Source organism: Python bivittatus, unplaced genomic scaffold, assembly GCF_059951505.1.
Source record: "Python bivittatus isolate LINGU-HERP-01145 unplaced genomic scaffold, Pbiv_v1 ctg000080_np1212, whole genome shotgun sequence".
Taxonomy (NCBI): Eukaryota; Metazoa; Chordata; class Lepidosauria; order Squamata; family Pythonidae; genus Python; species Python bivittatus.
In genome coordinates this window covers 79,101,598-79,117,120 of record NW_028277035.1, presented here as the reverse complement: position 1 = coordinate 79,117,120, position 15,523 = coordinate 79,101,598, and the positions used below count along the sequence as shown (strand labels likewise).

At 39.9% G+C, this 15,523-nt stretch overlaps 1 protein-coding gene across 3 annotated transcripts in view; it reads left to right on the top strand.

Moving 5' to 3' along the window:
- The window catches only part of SLC25A26 (solute carrier family 25 member 26), a 151,622-nt gene that overhangs the window by 94,774 nt on the left and 41,325 nt on the right, over positions 1–15,523 (top strand). For all 3 annotated transcript variants that reach the window (XR_015794960.1, XR_015794961.1, XM_088134369.1), the window contains exon 6: positions 10,388–10,432. Coding sequence is in view for 1 of the 3 variants with exons in the window: in XM_088134369.1 (XP_087990495.1) it covers positions 10,388–10,432 (45 nt within the window). In the remaining 2 variants the exon portion in view is untranslated. The remainder of the gene's footprint in view (positions 1–10,387; positions 10,433–15,523) is intronic.

The window sequence follows — 15,523 nt, the reverse complement described above, 5'->3', positions numbered from 1 at the left end:
TTCCTTCTTCTGTATTCTTGCACTAGCAAGAGAAAACAGTGTCAGAAAGCTGAAGAGGGTGGAAATGTAATAGAGTAGAGGTGCCCAACCTGGCATCAGTGACTCCACACAGTCAATCTCCAAAGGCCATTACTAGCCTCCAGAAAGCCGTTAGAGAGGGAGCCAGCCATCTTTGTCTTGGGAGACAGGTTGTTCCGGAGAAGGGGAATCACCTTAGAGTTCCCTCACTATTCCAAATTACCCTTGAAAATGCAGCAATAGCCAATGCATCTCCCACAGCAGCAGGGTCACTTGACAGTCCAAACCCTGCCTACAAACACACAGGCTGCTGCATTTTGAACCAGTTGAACTTTCCAGGTGGTCTTCAAGGGCAGCCCAGTGCAGACAGAATTACAGCAATGCAGTCAGAATTGGAGGTCTGAGGGCACTACATAGTGGAGGGCTCGATCTCCCTCTTGCCACCACTGGCTGGACTTGCCCACTCAAGAAGGAATGGAGCCACCATAAAATAGTACCTCCAATTCCCAATCCTTGTGGGTGGTCCAGAAGAATATTGTGGTCAAAAAATCAAACTTTGATATCAACTATCAAAGGACTGTTGTGCTCTCCCCATCCAAGTCTAGTTGTAAGGTGATCAGGGCATGAGTTGCAATCACCAAAGCTTCCTGGTTGAGATAGGAATGTAACTGTCACACCAGCCAAAGTTGACCATGGCTTCCACTTGCTGTTCAAGTATCTGAAACCCTTCATTAACTCTAAATTAGAAAATAGGTAGTGTCTAGAAATAAAATGATGCATTTCTATGTTAACTCCACATCATAAACTGCATAGAAAACACTCATGCGGCATAATATTAAGTAGAGAGAAGAGAGTTCAGTCACACTGCAGTTTAGAATCTCAAGCAGTTGCTCTTATCTCAAAGTGGGTAGAAAAAAGAGGGAGTAATAGATTGCAGTTTTTTAGGGTATTTTTGAACATAACTGAAGATCTTGGGTGGGGTATGGAAACTAGATGTTGTCTAACTATTCAATAAAAATGAAAAATTCTGAAATAATGTTTTGCACTAAATTTCTATCAAATCCTTAGACTCCACAGAAAGTTCTGGTCATAACTGTCATGAGTCAATTTAACAATAATAATACATACATCTATTAATCCCATTTCCACATTTATCTGCAACATTTAAAAATCTATATGAACATTCATATAATATTTTTGAACAGATTTTCTTATTTTTCTTCAAATCACACTCTAATTCTAAACTTATCTATATGTTTAGAATTCATATACTGTATAAGAAAATGCTGAATCTTATGACAGAGTTTACAGGCCATTTTGTTTGTTAAAAAATTCTAAGCTCATAATGGTAATAAGAAACTTTGCTGCAGAATGCAATCATTCCTAACATTTGTCGGCCAGCTCTCCAGTAATGGTACTGATTTTCAACTTCTACAGCAGCCAACTACTGCTTTATCTCATTCCTGGCATTATTGTTTGAGGCGCATATGAGATGAATGGTTAATTTAATGAATTGTGGTTAATCAGTAGTGGTTTATTGAGGGTGCTCCTTTTTCCTTTATTGATCTCCGTTTTTGAAGAACAATGGGTTTAGAACTCAGTGTCATGAATGAAGTGATTGTCTGGGGAAACAATGACCCTGGGAGGCCTTTGTTACTATAGAAAGTGGCAGTGGGCTAAATGCTGTAGTGAAACTAGAAAAAGCTAGCAAAAAGCTAGCATTAAGATACCTCATTTATCCAAAAGGAAGTTGACCCCAATTTTAAGGTGATTAATTCCTCCCCCACAAGAGGAGGAGTGCGCAGGAAGAAAAATTATAAACATGCACAAAAATCCTATACAAAGCCCAACTTCTCCATTTCGATTTCAACTGAGGATGGTGGTTGATTGGAGGTTGAAGATTTCCTTCTTAATAAATATAACATGTAACACACACACACACAGGTGACAAACTGTATTAAAAAAGGGGGGAGGGGGTAATAGGAGCAAAAGGAAAATGAGAAGGAAATTAATTACTGTCAACTGAAATTATTTCCCTGTAAAATAAGGCAACCTATTTATAAAATTAATTTTTGCCCCATTTTCCTATATACCCTGATCACCTGTACAAACACACACCCAGAGAATGCAAAAAAGAACTAAAGAATTTTATGGAGAAAACATGAAGAGAAGGGGTAATGACAATGGGAAGGAAAGAAAGGAATGAGAAAGAGGGGAGGGCTAAATTGGATGGAGACAGGCAAGGGGGGGGGCACCAATGAAACAGGGAAGAAAAGAGAAGCCATATAAAGACTTTAAAAAGAGTTGAAATTCCTTAGATAAGCAGTAGGAGTGATCCTGCCCTGCCCAAGTGCTACTGGTGATCTCACCTTCAAAGACATACAGGTTTTCAGCAAGGGATGTGAGCAGGTTGGGAGGACCAGGACTCATCTTTGCTGTTTATCTAATGTATTTTAGCTCTTTTTGTTAAAAATGGGCAATGTCTGAGCAGGACTAGAGGGTGAATGTCTGCAATGAGGCCAGAGGGGAGGAAAACAACTGTCATTATTTCTGATGTGCCATCCGTTGACTCCAGGTTTCTTGTTTTAGAGTACTGACTTGCAGGGAAGGCAGAAAAAAAGCATTTTCAATAGTGTCTGTTCCCTTTCAATAACATCTGTCTCTGTCTGTGGCTATAAAGGAATCTTTCCCCTCCATATCTATATTTCAATGGTGATTATTTGGGAGGAATGTCTTATCTTTCTGTTAGATAAATAAGGTTTGTGAGAAACCAGATTGCTTTCTGTACTTTTATTATTATTATTATTATTATTATTATTACTTTTAGATACTCTATTCATTAGGTCTCTTGGTAAATCTGCCTTAGTGCAAACTTTCTAGTTTGTCCAACCAACACTTTCACAGAGAAAAAACTGTTCTTTTGCATTTAGTGAGTGTGAAAACAGCAGCATAACAACTGATCAAACAGCACTGTTTTACTATGAGCGCATTAACGTATTTCCCAGAATTGTTGTTCTGAAATTTGCCCTCTGGAGCTGAGATGATTCTGTAGAATCTTCAAAGGGTTCAAAAGTAGTGTTCAAGAATGACCCCTACAAGTTAAAAAGCACCACTCATTATGCACCGAAATACTTTTTAGAAGGATTTAATTTCATCCAGTGATAAGTTAGAGAGTATAACCGTTTTCTTCTGTATGTGAGTCAACCTGGGAAGAGCCCAGTTCATTTCTCTCTCAAGAAAGATGAGTGTTGAAGTATTATTCAGATGTCAGTTTGCTCTGGTATGTTGGGGGATACCATAGCATCTTAGTCTCAAGGAGAAAAATGACTTAATATGGCCATGAGCAGGAGATTGGTGCTGTTAGCAGTGGCATCAGATTTAGCTACTATTTTAAATATAAGTAAAAGACAGGTTGGATACGCAAAGTGTGTGGTTCCCCCCCCCCCCCTTTTGGAGGCCTTCAACTCATAACTTTCTGTGCCGTTCCCTCCCTCCCTCCCTCCCCCTATACCACCAATTACCTTATTTGTTTGTGTTTTTATTTGCAGCTATCTTTCTTATAACCCACTTGGGAGTTGTGTTAGTTTGAAAAGCAAGGCACAAATAATTTAAATAAATTAATAGCGGAGTCATTACGCCCTTGATTTCCGTTGTTTATGAAATGGCCGGATCACCTTTGCCCTTCCCATTTCCCCAAAGAGTCTATTGCAAATATGTTTCTGTTGGCAAAAATAACCAAATCTGATTTTATGTTATGAACATTCTAATGTTTAGAGTTGGATGTAGTCCTGGACTGGCCTTACTTGCAGGATATGTGCTCTGCAAAATCTGCTGTTGGAATCTGAAACTTCCAATAAGCACAACCAAGATGAGCATTCATTCAAATTAGAGGACAGCATGTGAATGACTAGGAGAGAGTGGCTGGGGATTGTGGGAGTTGCACTCTGGTATATTTGGAGGCCACCAGAGTAGGGAGGATTCTTAGATTAATTCCTTGGTGATATCAAGACTATTTGACTATTGCCTGACAGGATACAGTTAAGGCACCACACTGAAATGTCAACAGTTGTGTTAAATTAACTCATTCTTTCTACCAAGAATAGTAACGTAAACATTTTCAGTAGGGTAGGACAGTATGCACACTACCTCTAGGCAAACCTTTCAGGTCTGGGGTTACATTTGGAGTTTTGAACACATGTCAGAGGAACTCTGATAAAATGGCTGCCACAGGGGCAGAGTTCTCTGTTTCCTGAGTTTATCTGTATCTCATTTTTTTTTCTTGGACAGGATTGCATATTTTCAGTATCTTTTCACCCCCTAGACATCGACCTGCGCTGTCCACTGCTTTTATTTTTGAAAATTAATTTTTTTTTTCTTAGATTTTCTTCTTCTTCTTCTTATTTAGAATATGAGCCCCAGAGACATTTGTTTAAAAGTGGTGTTAGAGGTTGGTGTTTGGCAACATGGCAATTTGTATCTTATTTGCCTTTAATTGAAAGGCTGTTTCAGAAATTTACACAGTGGGACAGGAAACCCTATGAGCATTAAAGAAAGTATCTGTAACACACATTGGTGCCTACAGACATATCCTTGCCTACCCTTCCTCCATAGACATAGGCACACAAGTGTGTAACATATGTGTAGATAGCCCAAGAATTTACCAGCTTGCACAATCTTTACTTGATGGTTATGAGACAAGTAGCTTTTTAAAAAAAGACTATGGTAGGTGCTAATAAAGGGAAACAAGGAAATTGAATGTTCTGGAAGAGAAAAGCTTTCTACCTTGTAGATTGGAAGAGACAGAAGAATGTACACTTGACCCCTTCCCTAAGAGAAGAAGCTTTCCTTACTTGAAGAGAAGATAGTAACCAGGCAGGTTGGTGGAGGAGAGAAGGAACACCACCAGTCAAGAAACTTGTTAAATAGAAGTTTGACAATTCTTCAGGTTACATAATACTTTTTGTTCAGTTGGCTCTAAGGAAGTTTAAGGAGATATGCAGGCCATAGATGTCACACTCCTTTATGTTTGTGGTTCCATTAAGCAGCATACAAATGTGGACAAGTAAATAAATACACTCTGCCCAACTGTATGGGAACACCTGGCTGATCTAACCTGGCTGATCTTGAAAAGCTAAACAGTATCACCCTTAGGCTGTATTTGGATAGGAGGCCAGTGCCAGGTCACTGCCATCTTATTGCTAAGAACTCCACGTAGACATGTCTATGGAATCACCAGGAGCCAAGCTGAACTCAGCTCAGAGAAGCCTAGCCCTTTTGCTCATATGTATTTCAAGCTTATATTGAAAGCTGCAAAGATTAGAAAATATAAAAACAATTGAAAATCAATGATTGAGAGTCAGGCTGTTGAATTTTGCATTTCTGTGATGTGAACCACACTCTTCTTTAGCGAAAGGGCACCACCGTTTGTTCTTCAGCCAAAGCTGGGAATCCGTAATACAGCAGCATTGCATCTGCCTTCGTAGGACAAGGCAGTCATCCAGCTAATTGCTGTTCAGGAACAAGGTAGCAAGCATGAGTCCCCTCATAAATATATTATACCTTCTTGCTGTAACACGAACTGGGCTCTGGTACCTGAAATTGGGGCTTGGAAGAAACTTAATCACAGCACTTGAGTTTCATGGCCCTGATAAATAAGAACCACGTTTGACCTTTGCTGTGGGGTTTTGAGATGCCACAAGGGAAATTCTTCCTTGTTTGTGATGCCAAATTTCCTATGAGATTTCAGTCTGTCAGCTCAGTGTGCAGCAGTGACATTGATTTCTTCTCCATGCCACTTCCTGCCAATCCAGATAACAAATTTCCCTTAGCAGGTGCCTGTCAAGCTGAGTTTTGCCTGGTGAAGGAATGGTGTAGCCTCATTTATTAATCATTAGCTGCAATGTGATGAACCAGACCTTGATCTTTAACTCTGGTGGTACTGAAAAACATGGGGGAGGAATGGACATAGAAACAGAGGTCTTTCTGGCTACATGGAGGATGGTTTGGTTATTATTGTGGAAAATCTCCCATTGGGGGAGATGGGTGGCATACAAATTTAATAAACAAACAAACAAATAAATAAAATTCTAGTTTATTCCAGTTTTTTCATACTTGCTTTGTACATAAAACTGTGTGCTTTCCCATCTCTATGGAAGAGATCTTTCTGTGTGCTGTTTCAAAGCAAAGTTTCCAAGCTTAGTGTCTCCCTGATGAGTTGGACTTGTTGGGAATTTTGGGAGTAGAAATCCCAGTTTATGCAGGATGTCTACTTGGGGAAAGCTGCAGTAAACTGCAGAGTATTTTGAATGGGTCTATTGTTTTTGCATAAGGTAGAACAAAAACCTATTCAAAATAGAAGAGCATCTTCATTTTCACCTTTCGTAGGGCTGTTCAGCACTTGAAATTCAAAGGTGAAAAGGGGATTTGGAGCATTTGTGACACTCCGGTACATCTGTCTGCAACTCCTTCAATCAGGTTTGTTTTCCTAGGATTGCGCGGTTGCCCATTCTGAAGAAAAGACACATTTGGTTGAAGGAGTTGCAGACAGCAGTTACATGCCTTGTGTGGCCCTGCACATACTAAAGCATCTTTGATTATTTTGACATATCAGAAAGTGAATGCGGTCTTGGACTCCATAAGATTATACATTCAAATTTGGGCTGGTACTGAAGTAAGCAACTCGTAACAGTACTATTTTATGAACAGCTCTAAGCAAGATGAATGGAGAAGTTAAATCTACATCCCATTAGTTCTTATCTGAGAGTAGACTTTTCATTAAGCTGAGATAGGGCCTTTTGGTTATCCAATTTAGAAGTGGTGTTTGAATTGACTTGTTTTCATTGTTCCTCATTTCTTTTATACTTAATATTGTACATTCTGAAGTCCAGAGAAGGACAGCTGTTTCTTAACCAGGATTCACATTTGGCCCCTTGAGTGACATGTAGTGGTTGCTACATGTGGGTCAGTGCGCAGACTTAATTTCAGTTCATTTATATTAACATAGTTGTAGTTAAAAGGATTAATCTTCTGTCATATGTTTCATTGGGCTGAGGAAACTATTTCAGCGCTTTGCACAGACCTAATATATAATTATTTTCCCTGTCTGCAGCATTAAAAATTGTAATTATGGGGGACAGCTTCTGGAAGTCTTTGGATGCTTTTGGGGACTGTGTGCAGCCCAATGACCTCAGGTTGTGTTGGAGTTTCAAGGTCTGTGAGTCTTTCTGACTGAACAGCAAGACTGAAGTGTTTTACATAGATAAAAACATAGCTGAGAAATCATGTTATGACTGTTCTTTTATAGTAAATAAAATAAATTGATGGACAAAAACTGTAGCTTTACTGAATTATATAGAAGTGTGGAGCATGAACTATATTACTGCAAAAACCTAAAAAACAGAGAAATTAACTGGGCCTCTTCTGTAACAAATCAGTAAAGGAGAGGAGAGAATAAGGGAAGATGAAAAAAGAAGAGAAAGTGGTAGAAAGAACCCCTTTTGCACAAGGATTGAACCTCAGCACTGATCTCTAAACCCAGTGTTTGTTGGGGAAGTATGGAGGGGCACCAGAGGGAAAGGATTCAAGCCATTGTTATCTCACTTGGTAGGCATGGGGTGGAGTGTTCCTGCCCTCTCAAAGCTATGTAAGAGCACCATATCATCTTCTCCCAAGGAATTCATTAAATGGCCTTAACATCTTCAGGTTAGGATCCTATAGTCTCAACTAGATTTCAATGAAGGCTTCAATAGATAAACTTTCAGAAATAGGTGGATCCTTTGAATTGCACCTGAGAGATTTCAGGATAATGTGCCCCACAATATTATAGACATATGAAAACAGTTCATGGCAGAAATGCCCATTTCCTCAATTTTTTAAACAGGGAAGTATTAAAATTGCAGTATACATGAATTGTATTATGCTAAGTTTCCATTTTTGGAAGCTGAAACTGAGAAGTAGACAGATGGTGATGTGGACAGATAACTAGTGCCTTTTTTTTTTTGGAATGAATATATTGGATTAATGTTAAATGGTTACATCTGTTTTTCTGCTGTTTTGTTAAAATGTATGTATTAAGTTAGTCAACTTCATAATTTAAAAAAAGGTAAACAGTTTATCTTAGAGCTTCAACACATTTTAGTATCACACTAAATTACATGTCATAATGAATAGCTTACTGCATTCTCATCTTCACTCTTCCTTATTATATGCCTGTATAGACTTAATAGGACAGATATAGTTGTGATGTAAACGCAAATAAAGCTTGGGTTGACAGTCATGCTATAATAATGTTTTACATTTGAAAAATTGTAGCTTTCAAGTAATACAGGTTTTGTAAAAACATTTTATGGACATGTTCAAATAACATGAAAAAGTAATGAATACACCAGAATAGCAGTGGCTACATTGCATTGCAAAATTAAGCATGCTTGTTGAATTCAGATGGGTGTAAGCAAATTATCTGTTTGCAGCCACATACATGTAACATAATAAATAGACAATTGCCTCTCAAGGTTAACACTTTTGTTGAACATGCAGCTTCTTATGAAGAAGGATTCATAAACAACACCTGGAAGAATCTGACATACTCCACCAGAATTCCAGAGATTAAAAGTTCAGGTGCATAGTAAAACAGACATCCCTGTTTAACGTGACAGAATTAAAAATGGATTGTCACAATCACTTTTTCCCGTGACAAGATTTTGTTAGTCATGTTAGATCCCTGCATCTTCTTATGGATTCTATGATACTTTGTTAATTTCTTTACTGTTACTGTGGCTTTACTGCTATTTTGTTACTTTGTTGCCTCCTTTCAACCTGTACCAGAAACATGAATGTTAAGAATTACAGTGGTACCTCTACTTATGAACGCCCCTACTTACGAATTTTTCGAGATACGGCCAGCTCCGGCCCCAAAAATTTACCTCTGCTTACGAACTCGCCTCGACTTATGAACTGGATCCGCAGCCATTTTCTGCCCGTTCCACTTGGTCCGTGGCCATTTTCCGCCTGTTCCATGTGGTCCGCGGCCATTTTTCCTCCCGTTTCACATGGTCCGCGGCCGTTTTTCCGCCCCTGACGCGTGGTCCACAAACGCTGGAACGGATTAACGGTAATTACATTGAACCTTATGGGAAAATTTACTTCGACTTGCGACCAACTTGACTTGCGATCAGAGTCACGGAACGGATTAAGTTCGTAAGTAGAGGTACCACTGTACTAGGTAGGCAAGAAGTTGTTGAACAGGCAGTAGTGATGGATAGGAAAACATGTGTTTTCAACTTCAGAAATCATAAAGGGATTTCAAGTAGATCAGTATGTGACAGAAAGAGGTGTCATTAAGTGGTTGAATAAGGAGTAAGAATGAGAATTCATCAGGACTTAGAAGAGGCCAGTTTCTGGAAACTAGCTGTCACAGACTCCCTTGGGTTGCAGAGGATCACCTTATACTGGGAAAAAACTGAAAGACGTTTTTTCCTTTTAACTCTAGCAAAATGAAATAAATTACTGTGTATTTGCTGTAATTTGCAGCAAACAGATAGCAACTTTGTCACTGCTCATTGTGGGAAAAGAGGAATCTTGGACTTGCCTGTTACTCCTTACATAAAGACAGAGCAAAGACTTTCCTTGTGTTGGGAAGAACAGCCTCATGGCCAGTCTTTTCCCCTTAGCAACGTGATGGACATATATGTGTGGAGGGGAAATCTGTTTGTGTGCCTTAGTGTCTGCTAGCAAGGGTGGTCTCCAAAGTTTTGGCCTGCTGTTTGATATGTCTCGTAGGCCAAAAATGGTTACAACCAGTCTCTTGGTCTAAACATTTATATATTTGTGTTGAAAAAAATGGGAAATGAAGATTTACTTTTTTCAGTGTAGGTGACTGTTTGCAAAGGATAGATGGCACCCCCCACCCCCCGAGATATAGTTTCAGGCATTGACAGCTTGAGTTCCTAAGAGATTCATAACTTAGTGATCTCTGTTTTCAGTGGTCAATATTGACTTGAGCTTCCTTGTGAAAGTAGCTGAGTCTTCAGTTAAATATGTCTCTACTGAGCTGCAAAGCTGAGCAGGCAGCTCTTTGGCAAATAGTTTCTCTGTACCTTTAGGCTATTCTCCGTATCATTTTTTCCACGGTTTAAGTCACCATACTTGGTAGTGCCAGTTCTTACTCTCAGAGTCTACCCTGGTTATAATACTTGACAGTAAGTCAAAGGTTCTGTAGCAAACTAGCCATTCAACACCCTTGTGTATAATGTAATACTTCAAGATTTATAATTTTAGGAAGCCACCGTTCATTGAATGAATGATATTTTTTTTCTTAATTTAGTAAGCTAATTGTATTCAGCTTTTTCCTTTTTCTTTTCTTGAATTCCAGATTCCTTTCTCTCTTGTACAATTTCCTGCGTGGGAATCCTTAAAGGTAAGTCCTTTTATATAAAATTCCAACTATTTGATATGATTCCTAAAAATATAGTCTTTTTTTTTTTTTTGCAATGATAATAGTGGCTGTGGAATTTGGAAAGTTAATATCCACATATCTGGAAGACCGACCTGGTAGATAATGTCAATATAAATTATGTCAAATACATTTTGCAGGCTTCACCTAAGTATTGTTTTCTTTACCATGACTTAAATACTGCAATGCACTCTGTCAGGTGACCCTTGATAAGTATCTGGAAGTTGCATTTAATAAAAAATGCAGGAACTAGACTGCTACCTTATACAAGGTACAGAAATCCTGTACTGAAAAATCTGCATTGGTTGCCTATTGTTTACTGTACTGCTTGCCAATGTGGACAAAGCTAAATAGTGCTGGGCCCAGTTAGTACTCCCCTTCATGGATCACTGCCTTGTCGTGGTGAAGGGGCTTGTGTAACTCAGTGAAGCCATGAGCTATACCGTGCAGGGCCACCCAAGACGGACAGGTCATGACAGAGAGTTCTGACAAAATGTGGTCCACTGGAGAAGGAAATGGCAACCCACTCCCGTATCCTTGCCAAGAAAACCCCATGGACAATGTTAAAAGGTTAAAAGATATGATGCCAGAAGATGAGCCCCTCAGGTCGGAAGGTATCCAATATGCTACTGGGGAAGAGCGGAGGGCAATTCCAAGTAGCTCCAGAAAGAGTGAAGCGGCTGGGCCAAAGCCGAAAGGACATTCACCTGTGGATGTATCTGGAAGCGAAAAGAAGGTCCGATGCTGTAAAGAACAATATTGTATAGGTACCTGGAATGTAAGATCTATGAACCAAGGCAAGCTGGATGTGGTCAAACATGAGATGACAAGATTAAACGTCGACATCTTGGGAATCAGCGAATTGAAATGGACGGGAATGGGTGAATTTAGTTCAGGTGACCATTATATCTACTACTGTGGGCAAGAAACCCTTAGAAGAAATGGAGTTGCACTCATAGTCAATAAGAGAGTGGGAAAGGCAGTAATGGGGTACAACCTCAAAAACAACAGAATGATCTCAGTGCGTATCCAAGGCAAACCACTCAACATCACAGTCATCCAAGTCTATGCCCCAACCACTGATGCCGAAGAAGCTGAAGTTGACTGCTTCTATGAAGACCTACAACACCTTCTAGAACTAGCACCAAAAAAAGATGTCCTTTTCATCATAGGGGATTGGAATGCTAAAGTAGGAAGTCAAGGAGTAATCAGAATAACAGGCAAGTTTGGCCTTGGAGTACAAAATGAAGCAGGGCAAAGGCTAATAGAGTTCTGTCAAGAGAACAAGCTAGTCATAGCAAACACTCTTTTCCAACAACACAAGAGACGACTCTACACATGTACATCACCACATGGTCAATACCGAAACCAGATTGATTATATACTTTGCAGCCAAAGATGGAGAAGCTCTATACAGACAGCAAAAACAAGACCAGGAGCTGACTGTGGCTCAGATCATGAGCTTCTTACTGCAAAATTTAGGCTTAAATTGAAGAACAGAACATAGGGAAAACCACTAGACCACTCAGGTATGACTTAGACCATATTCCTAGTGAGTACACAGTGAAGGTGATGAATAGATTTAGAGGATTAGATTTGGTAGACAGAGTGCCTGAAGAACTATGGACGGAGGTCTGTAACATTGTACAGGAGGCAGCAACTAAAACCATCCCAAAGAAAAAGAAATGCAAGAAAGCAAAATGACTGTCTGATGAGACTTTACAAATAGCTGTGGAAAGAAGGAATGTGAAAAGCAAGGGTGAAAGGAAAAGATATAAGCAACTGAATGCAGATTTCCAGAGAATAGCAAGGAGAGATAAGAAGGCCTTCTTAAATGAACAATGCAAAGAAATCGAGGAAAACAATAGAATGGGGAAGACTAGAGATCTCTTCAAGAAAATTGGAGATATGAAAGGAATGTTTAGTGCAAAGATGGGCATGATAAAGGACAAAAAAGGCAGGGACCTAACAGAAGCAGAAGAGATTAAGAAGAGGTGGCAAGAATACACAGAAGAACTCTACAAGAAAGATCTTAATGTCCCTGATGTCCATGCTGGTGTGGTCACTGACCTTGAGCCAGACATCCTAGAGAGTGAAGTCAAGTGGGCCTTAGGAAGCATTGCTAACAACAAAGCTAGTGGAGATGACAGTATTCCAGCTGAGTTATTTAAAATACTAAAAGATGATGGTGTTAAAGTGCTGCACTCAATATGCCAGCAAGTTTGGAAAACGCAACAGTGGCCACGGGATTGGAAAAGGTCAGTTTATGTTCCAATTCCAAAGAAGGGCAATGCCAAAGAATGCTCGAACTATCGCACAATTGCACTCATTTCACATGCTAGCAAGGTTATGCTCAAAATCCTACAAGCTAGGCTTCAGCAGTACGTGAACCAAGAATTACTGGATGTACAAGCTGGGCTTCGAAGAGGCAGAGGAACTAGAGATCAAATTGCCAACATTCGTTGGATCATGGAGAAAGCACGAGAGTTCCAGAAAAACATCTACTTCTACTTCATTGACTATGCAAAAGCCTTCGATTGTGTGGATCACAACAAACTGTGGCAAATCCTTAAAGAGATGGGAGTACCAGACCATCTTACCTGTCTCCTGAGAAATCTGTATGTGGGCCAAGAAGCAACAGTTAGAACCAGTCATGGAACAACCGATTGGTTCAAAATAGGGAAAGGTGTATGACAAGGCTGTATACTGTCACCCTGCTTATTTAACCTATATGCAGAGTACATCATGAGAAATGCCAGGCTGGAAGAATCACAAGCTGGAATTAAGATTGCAGGGAGAATCATCAATAACCTCAGATATGCAGACGATACCACCCTAATGGCAGAAAGTGAAGAAGAACTAAAGAGCCTCTTGATGAGGGTGAAAGAGGAGAGTGCGAAAGCTGGCTTGAAACTCAACATTAAAAAACTAAGATCATGGCATCTGGACCCATCAATTCCTGGCAAATAGAAGGGGTAGAAATGGAAGCAGTAACAGACTTCATTTATTTGGGCTCCAAGATCACCGCAGACAGAGACTGCAGCCATGAAATTAAAAGATGCTTTCTCCTTGGGAGGAAAGCTATGGCAAACCTAGATAGCATATTAAGAAGCGGAGACGTCACCTTGCCGACAGAGATCCGCATAGTCAAAGCTATGGTTTTTCCAGTAGTAATGTATGGCTGTGAGAGCTGGACCATAAAGAAGGCTGAGCGCCGAAGAATTGATGCCTTTGAACTGTGGTGCTGGAGAAGACTCTTAAGAGTCCCCTGGACTGCTAGAAGATCAAACCAGTCAATCTTAAAGGAAATCAACCCTGATTGCTCATTGGAAGGATTGATAATGAAGCTCAAGCTCAGATACTTTGGTCACCTAATGCGAAGAAAGGACTCTTTGGAAAAGACCCTGATGCTGGGAAAGAGTGAAGGCAAAAGGAGAAGAGGATGGCAGAGGATGAGATGGTTAGATAGCATCACTGAAGCAATGAGCATGAAACTGAGCAAACTCAGGGAGGCAGTGAAGGACAGGAAGGCCTGGCGCAATATGGTTCACTGGGTCACGAAGAGTCGGACACGACTTAACAACTGAACAACAACAACAACCAGTTAGTACTTGGATGAGAGACAAGCAATTCCAGGACTGGGAAGTAAAAAACCTCTCCCAAGATATGTGTATCACACCCTTTCTGTATCCTGCCAAGAAACAACATGAACATAACCATGTAGTCACCGGGAGATGAGCTCAATTTGAGGGAAACGTTTGTGACTTTTAAAGCCCTAAATGGCTTAGACCTTAATTATCTACAAGGCCATCTTTGGAAGTTCAGCAGAAGAGGTCCTTTTGAAGATGCCCTCATAATCAGAGATGCATCTTTTTGGCATGTGGGAGAGAGCCTCTCCTGCATTGTTCCAAGACTATGGATTGTACTTCCCTGGGAGTTGTGTTTGGTTTCCACTCTCTTGATATAAAAATATCTTTAAAAACACATGTATTTCTCCAGGCTTTTAATTGTTAAATGATTTTAGGACCTATTTTATTGCTACAGGTAGTCCTCACACGACCATTCGTTTAACAAATTTTTGAAGTTACGACGGTGCTGAAAAAAGTGACTTATGACTGGTCCTCGCACTTATGACCATCACAGTGTCCCCGTGGTCACATGATCAAAATTTGGGTGCTTGTCAACCAGCATGTATTTACAAAAGTTGCAGCATCCTGGGATCATGTGATTGCTATTTGCAACCTTCCCAGTGGCTTCTGACAAGCAAAATCAATGGGGGAAGCCAAATTTGCTTAAAAACCATGGCAAAAGGTCATAAAATTGGGCACAACTCACTGAACGACCACATCACTTAGTGAAGGAAATTCCAGTCCCAATTGGGGTCATAAGTCAGGGACTACCTGTAATTTTAGTTTGTATTTGAAATCGTTGATGTACATTTTGTATATGTGTGTGTCTTCTTGGAATAGATAGATAGGCAGGCAGGCAGGCAGGCAGGCAGGCAGGCAGGCAGGCAGGCAGGCAGGCAGGCAGACAGACAGACAGACAGACAGACAGACAGACAGACAGACAGACAGATAGATAGATAGATAGATAGATAGATAGATAGATGTCTTGAGAACTCAACAGAGCAGAGCATAAATTTAAACAAAATCAATAAATAAGACTTCACATTTTTTAATCTCTTCCTTTCTCTGTTGCACCTCCCCTCCCGTCTTAAATGTATATAGTACAAATCACAGTAAGGGTTTATTCTGATTCCAAATGTGGATTGTCTTCTCATAGCATTTGCATATTTTTAGGGGCTGAAGTGTATTGCAAAATCCAGTGGCAAATTATAGTTTTCCTAACTGATTATGAACTGTGGTCATATTCAAATATTTTGCTTAGGGCAAGTCCATGAACTGGCTTCTTTCTGAAAATCAAGCTTCAGGTGATCTCCTGAAGTGCTGTTCACTTAAGTTATACTTGTGGGTTTTGGATGTTGAAGCCGTCTGCCTATTTAAAGTGTGATTTAGGCCACAAAATATTTTTATCTAGACCATTATAGCCTAC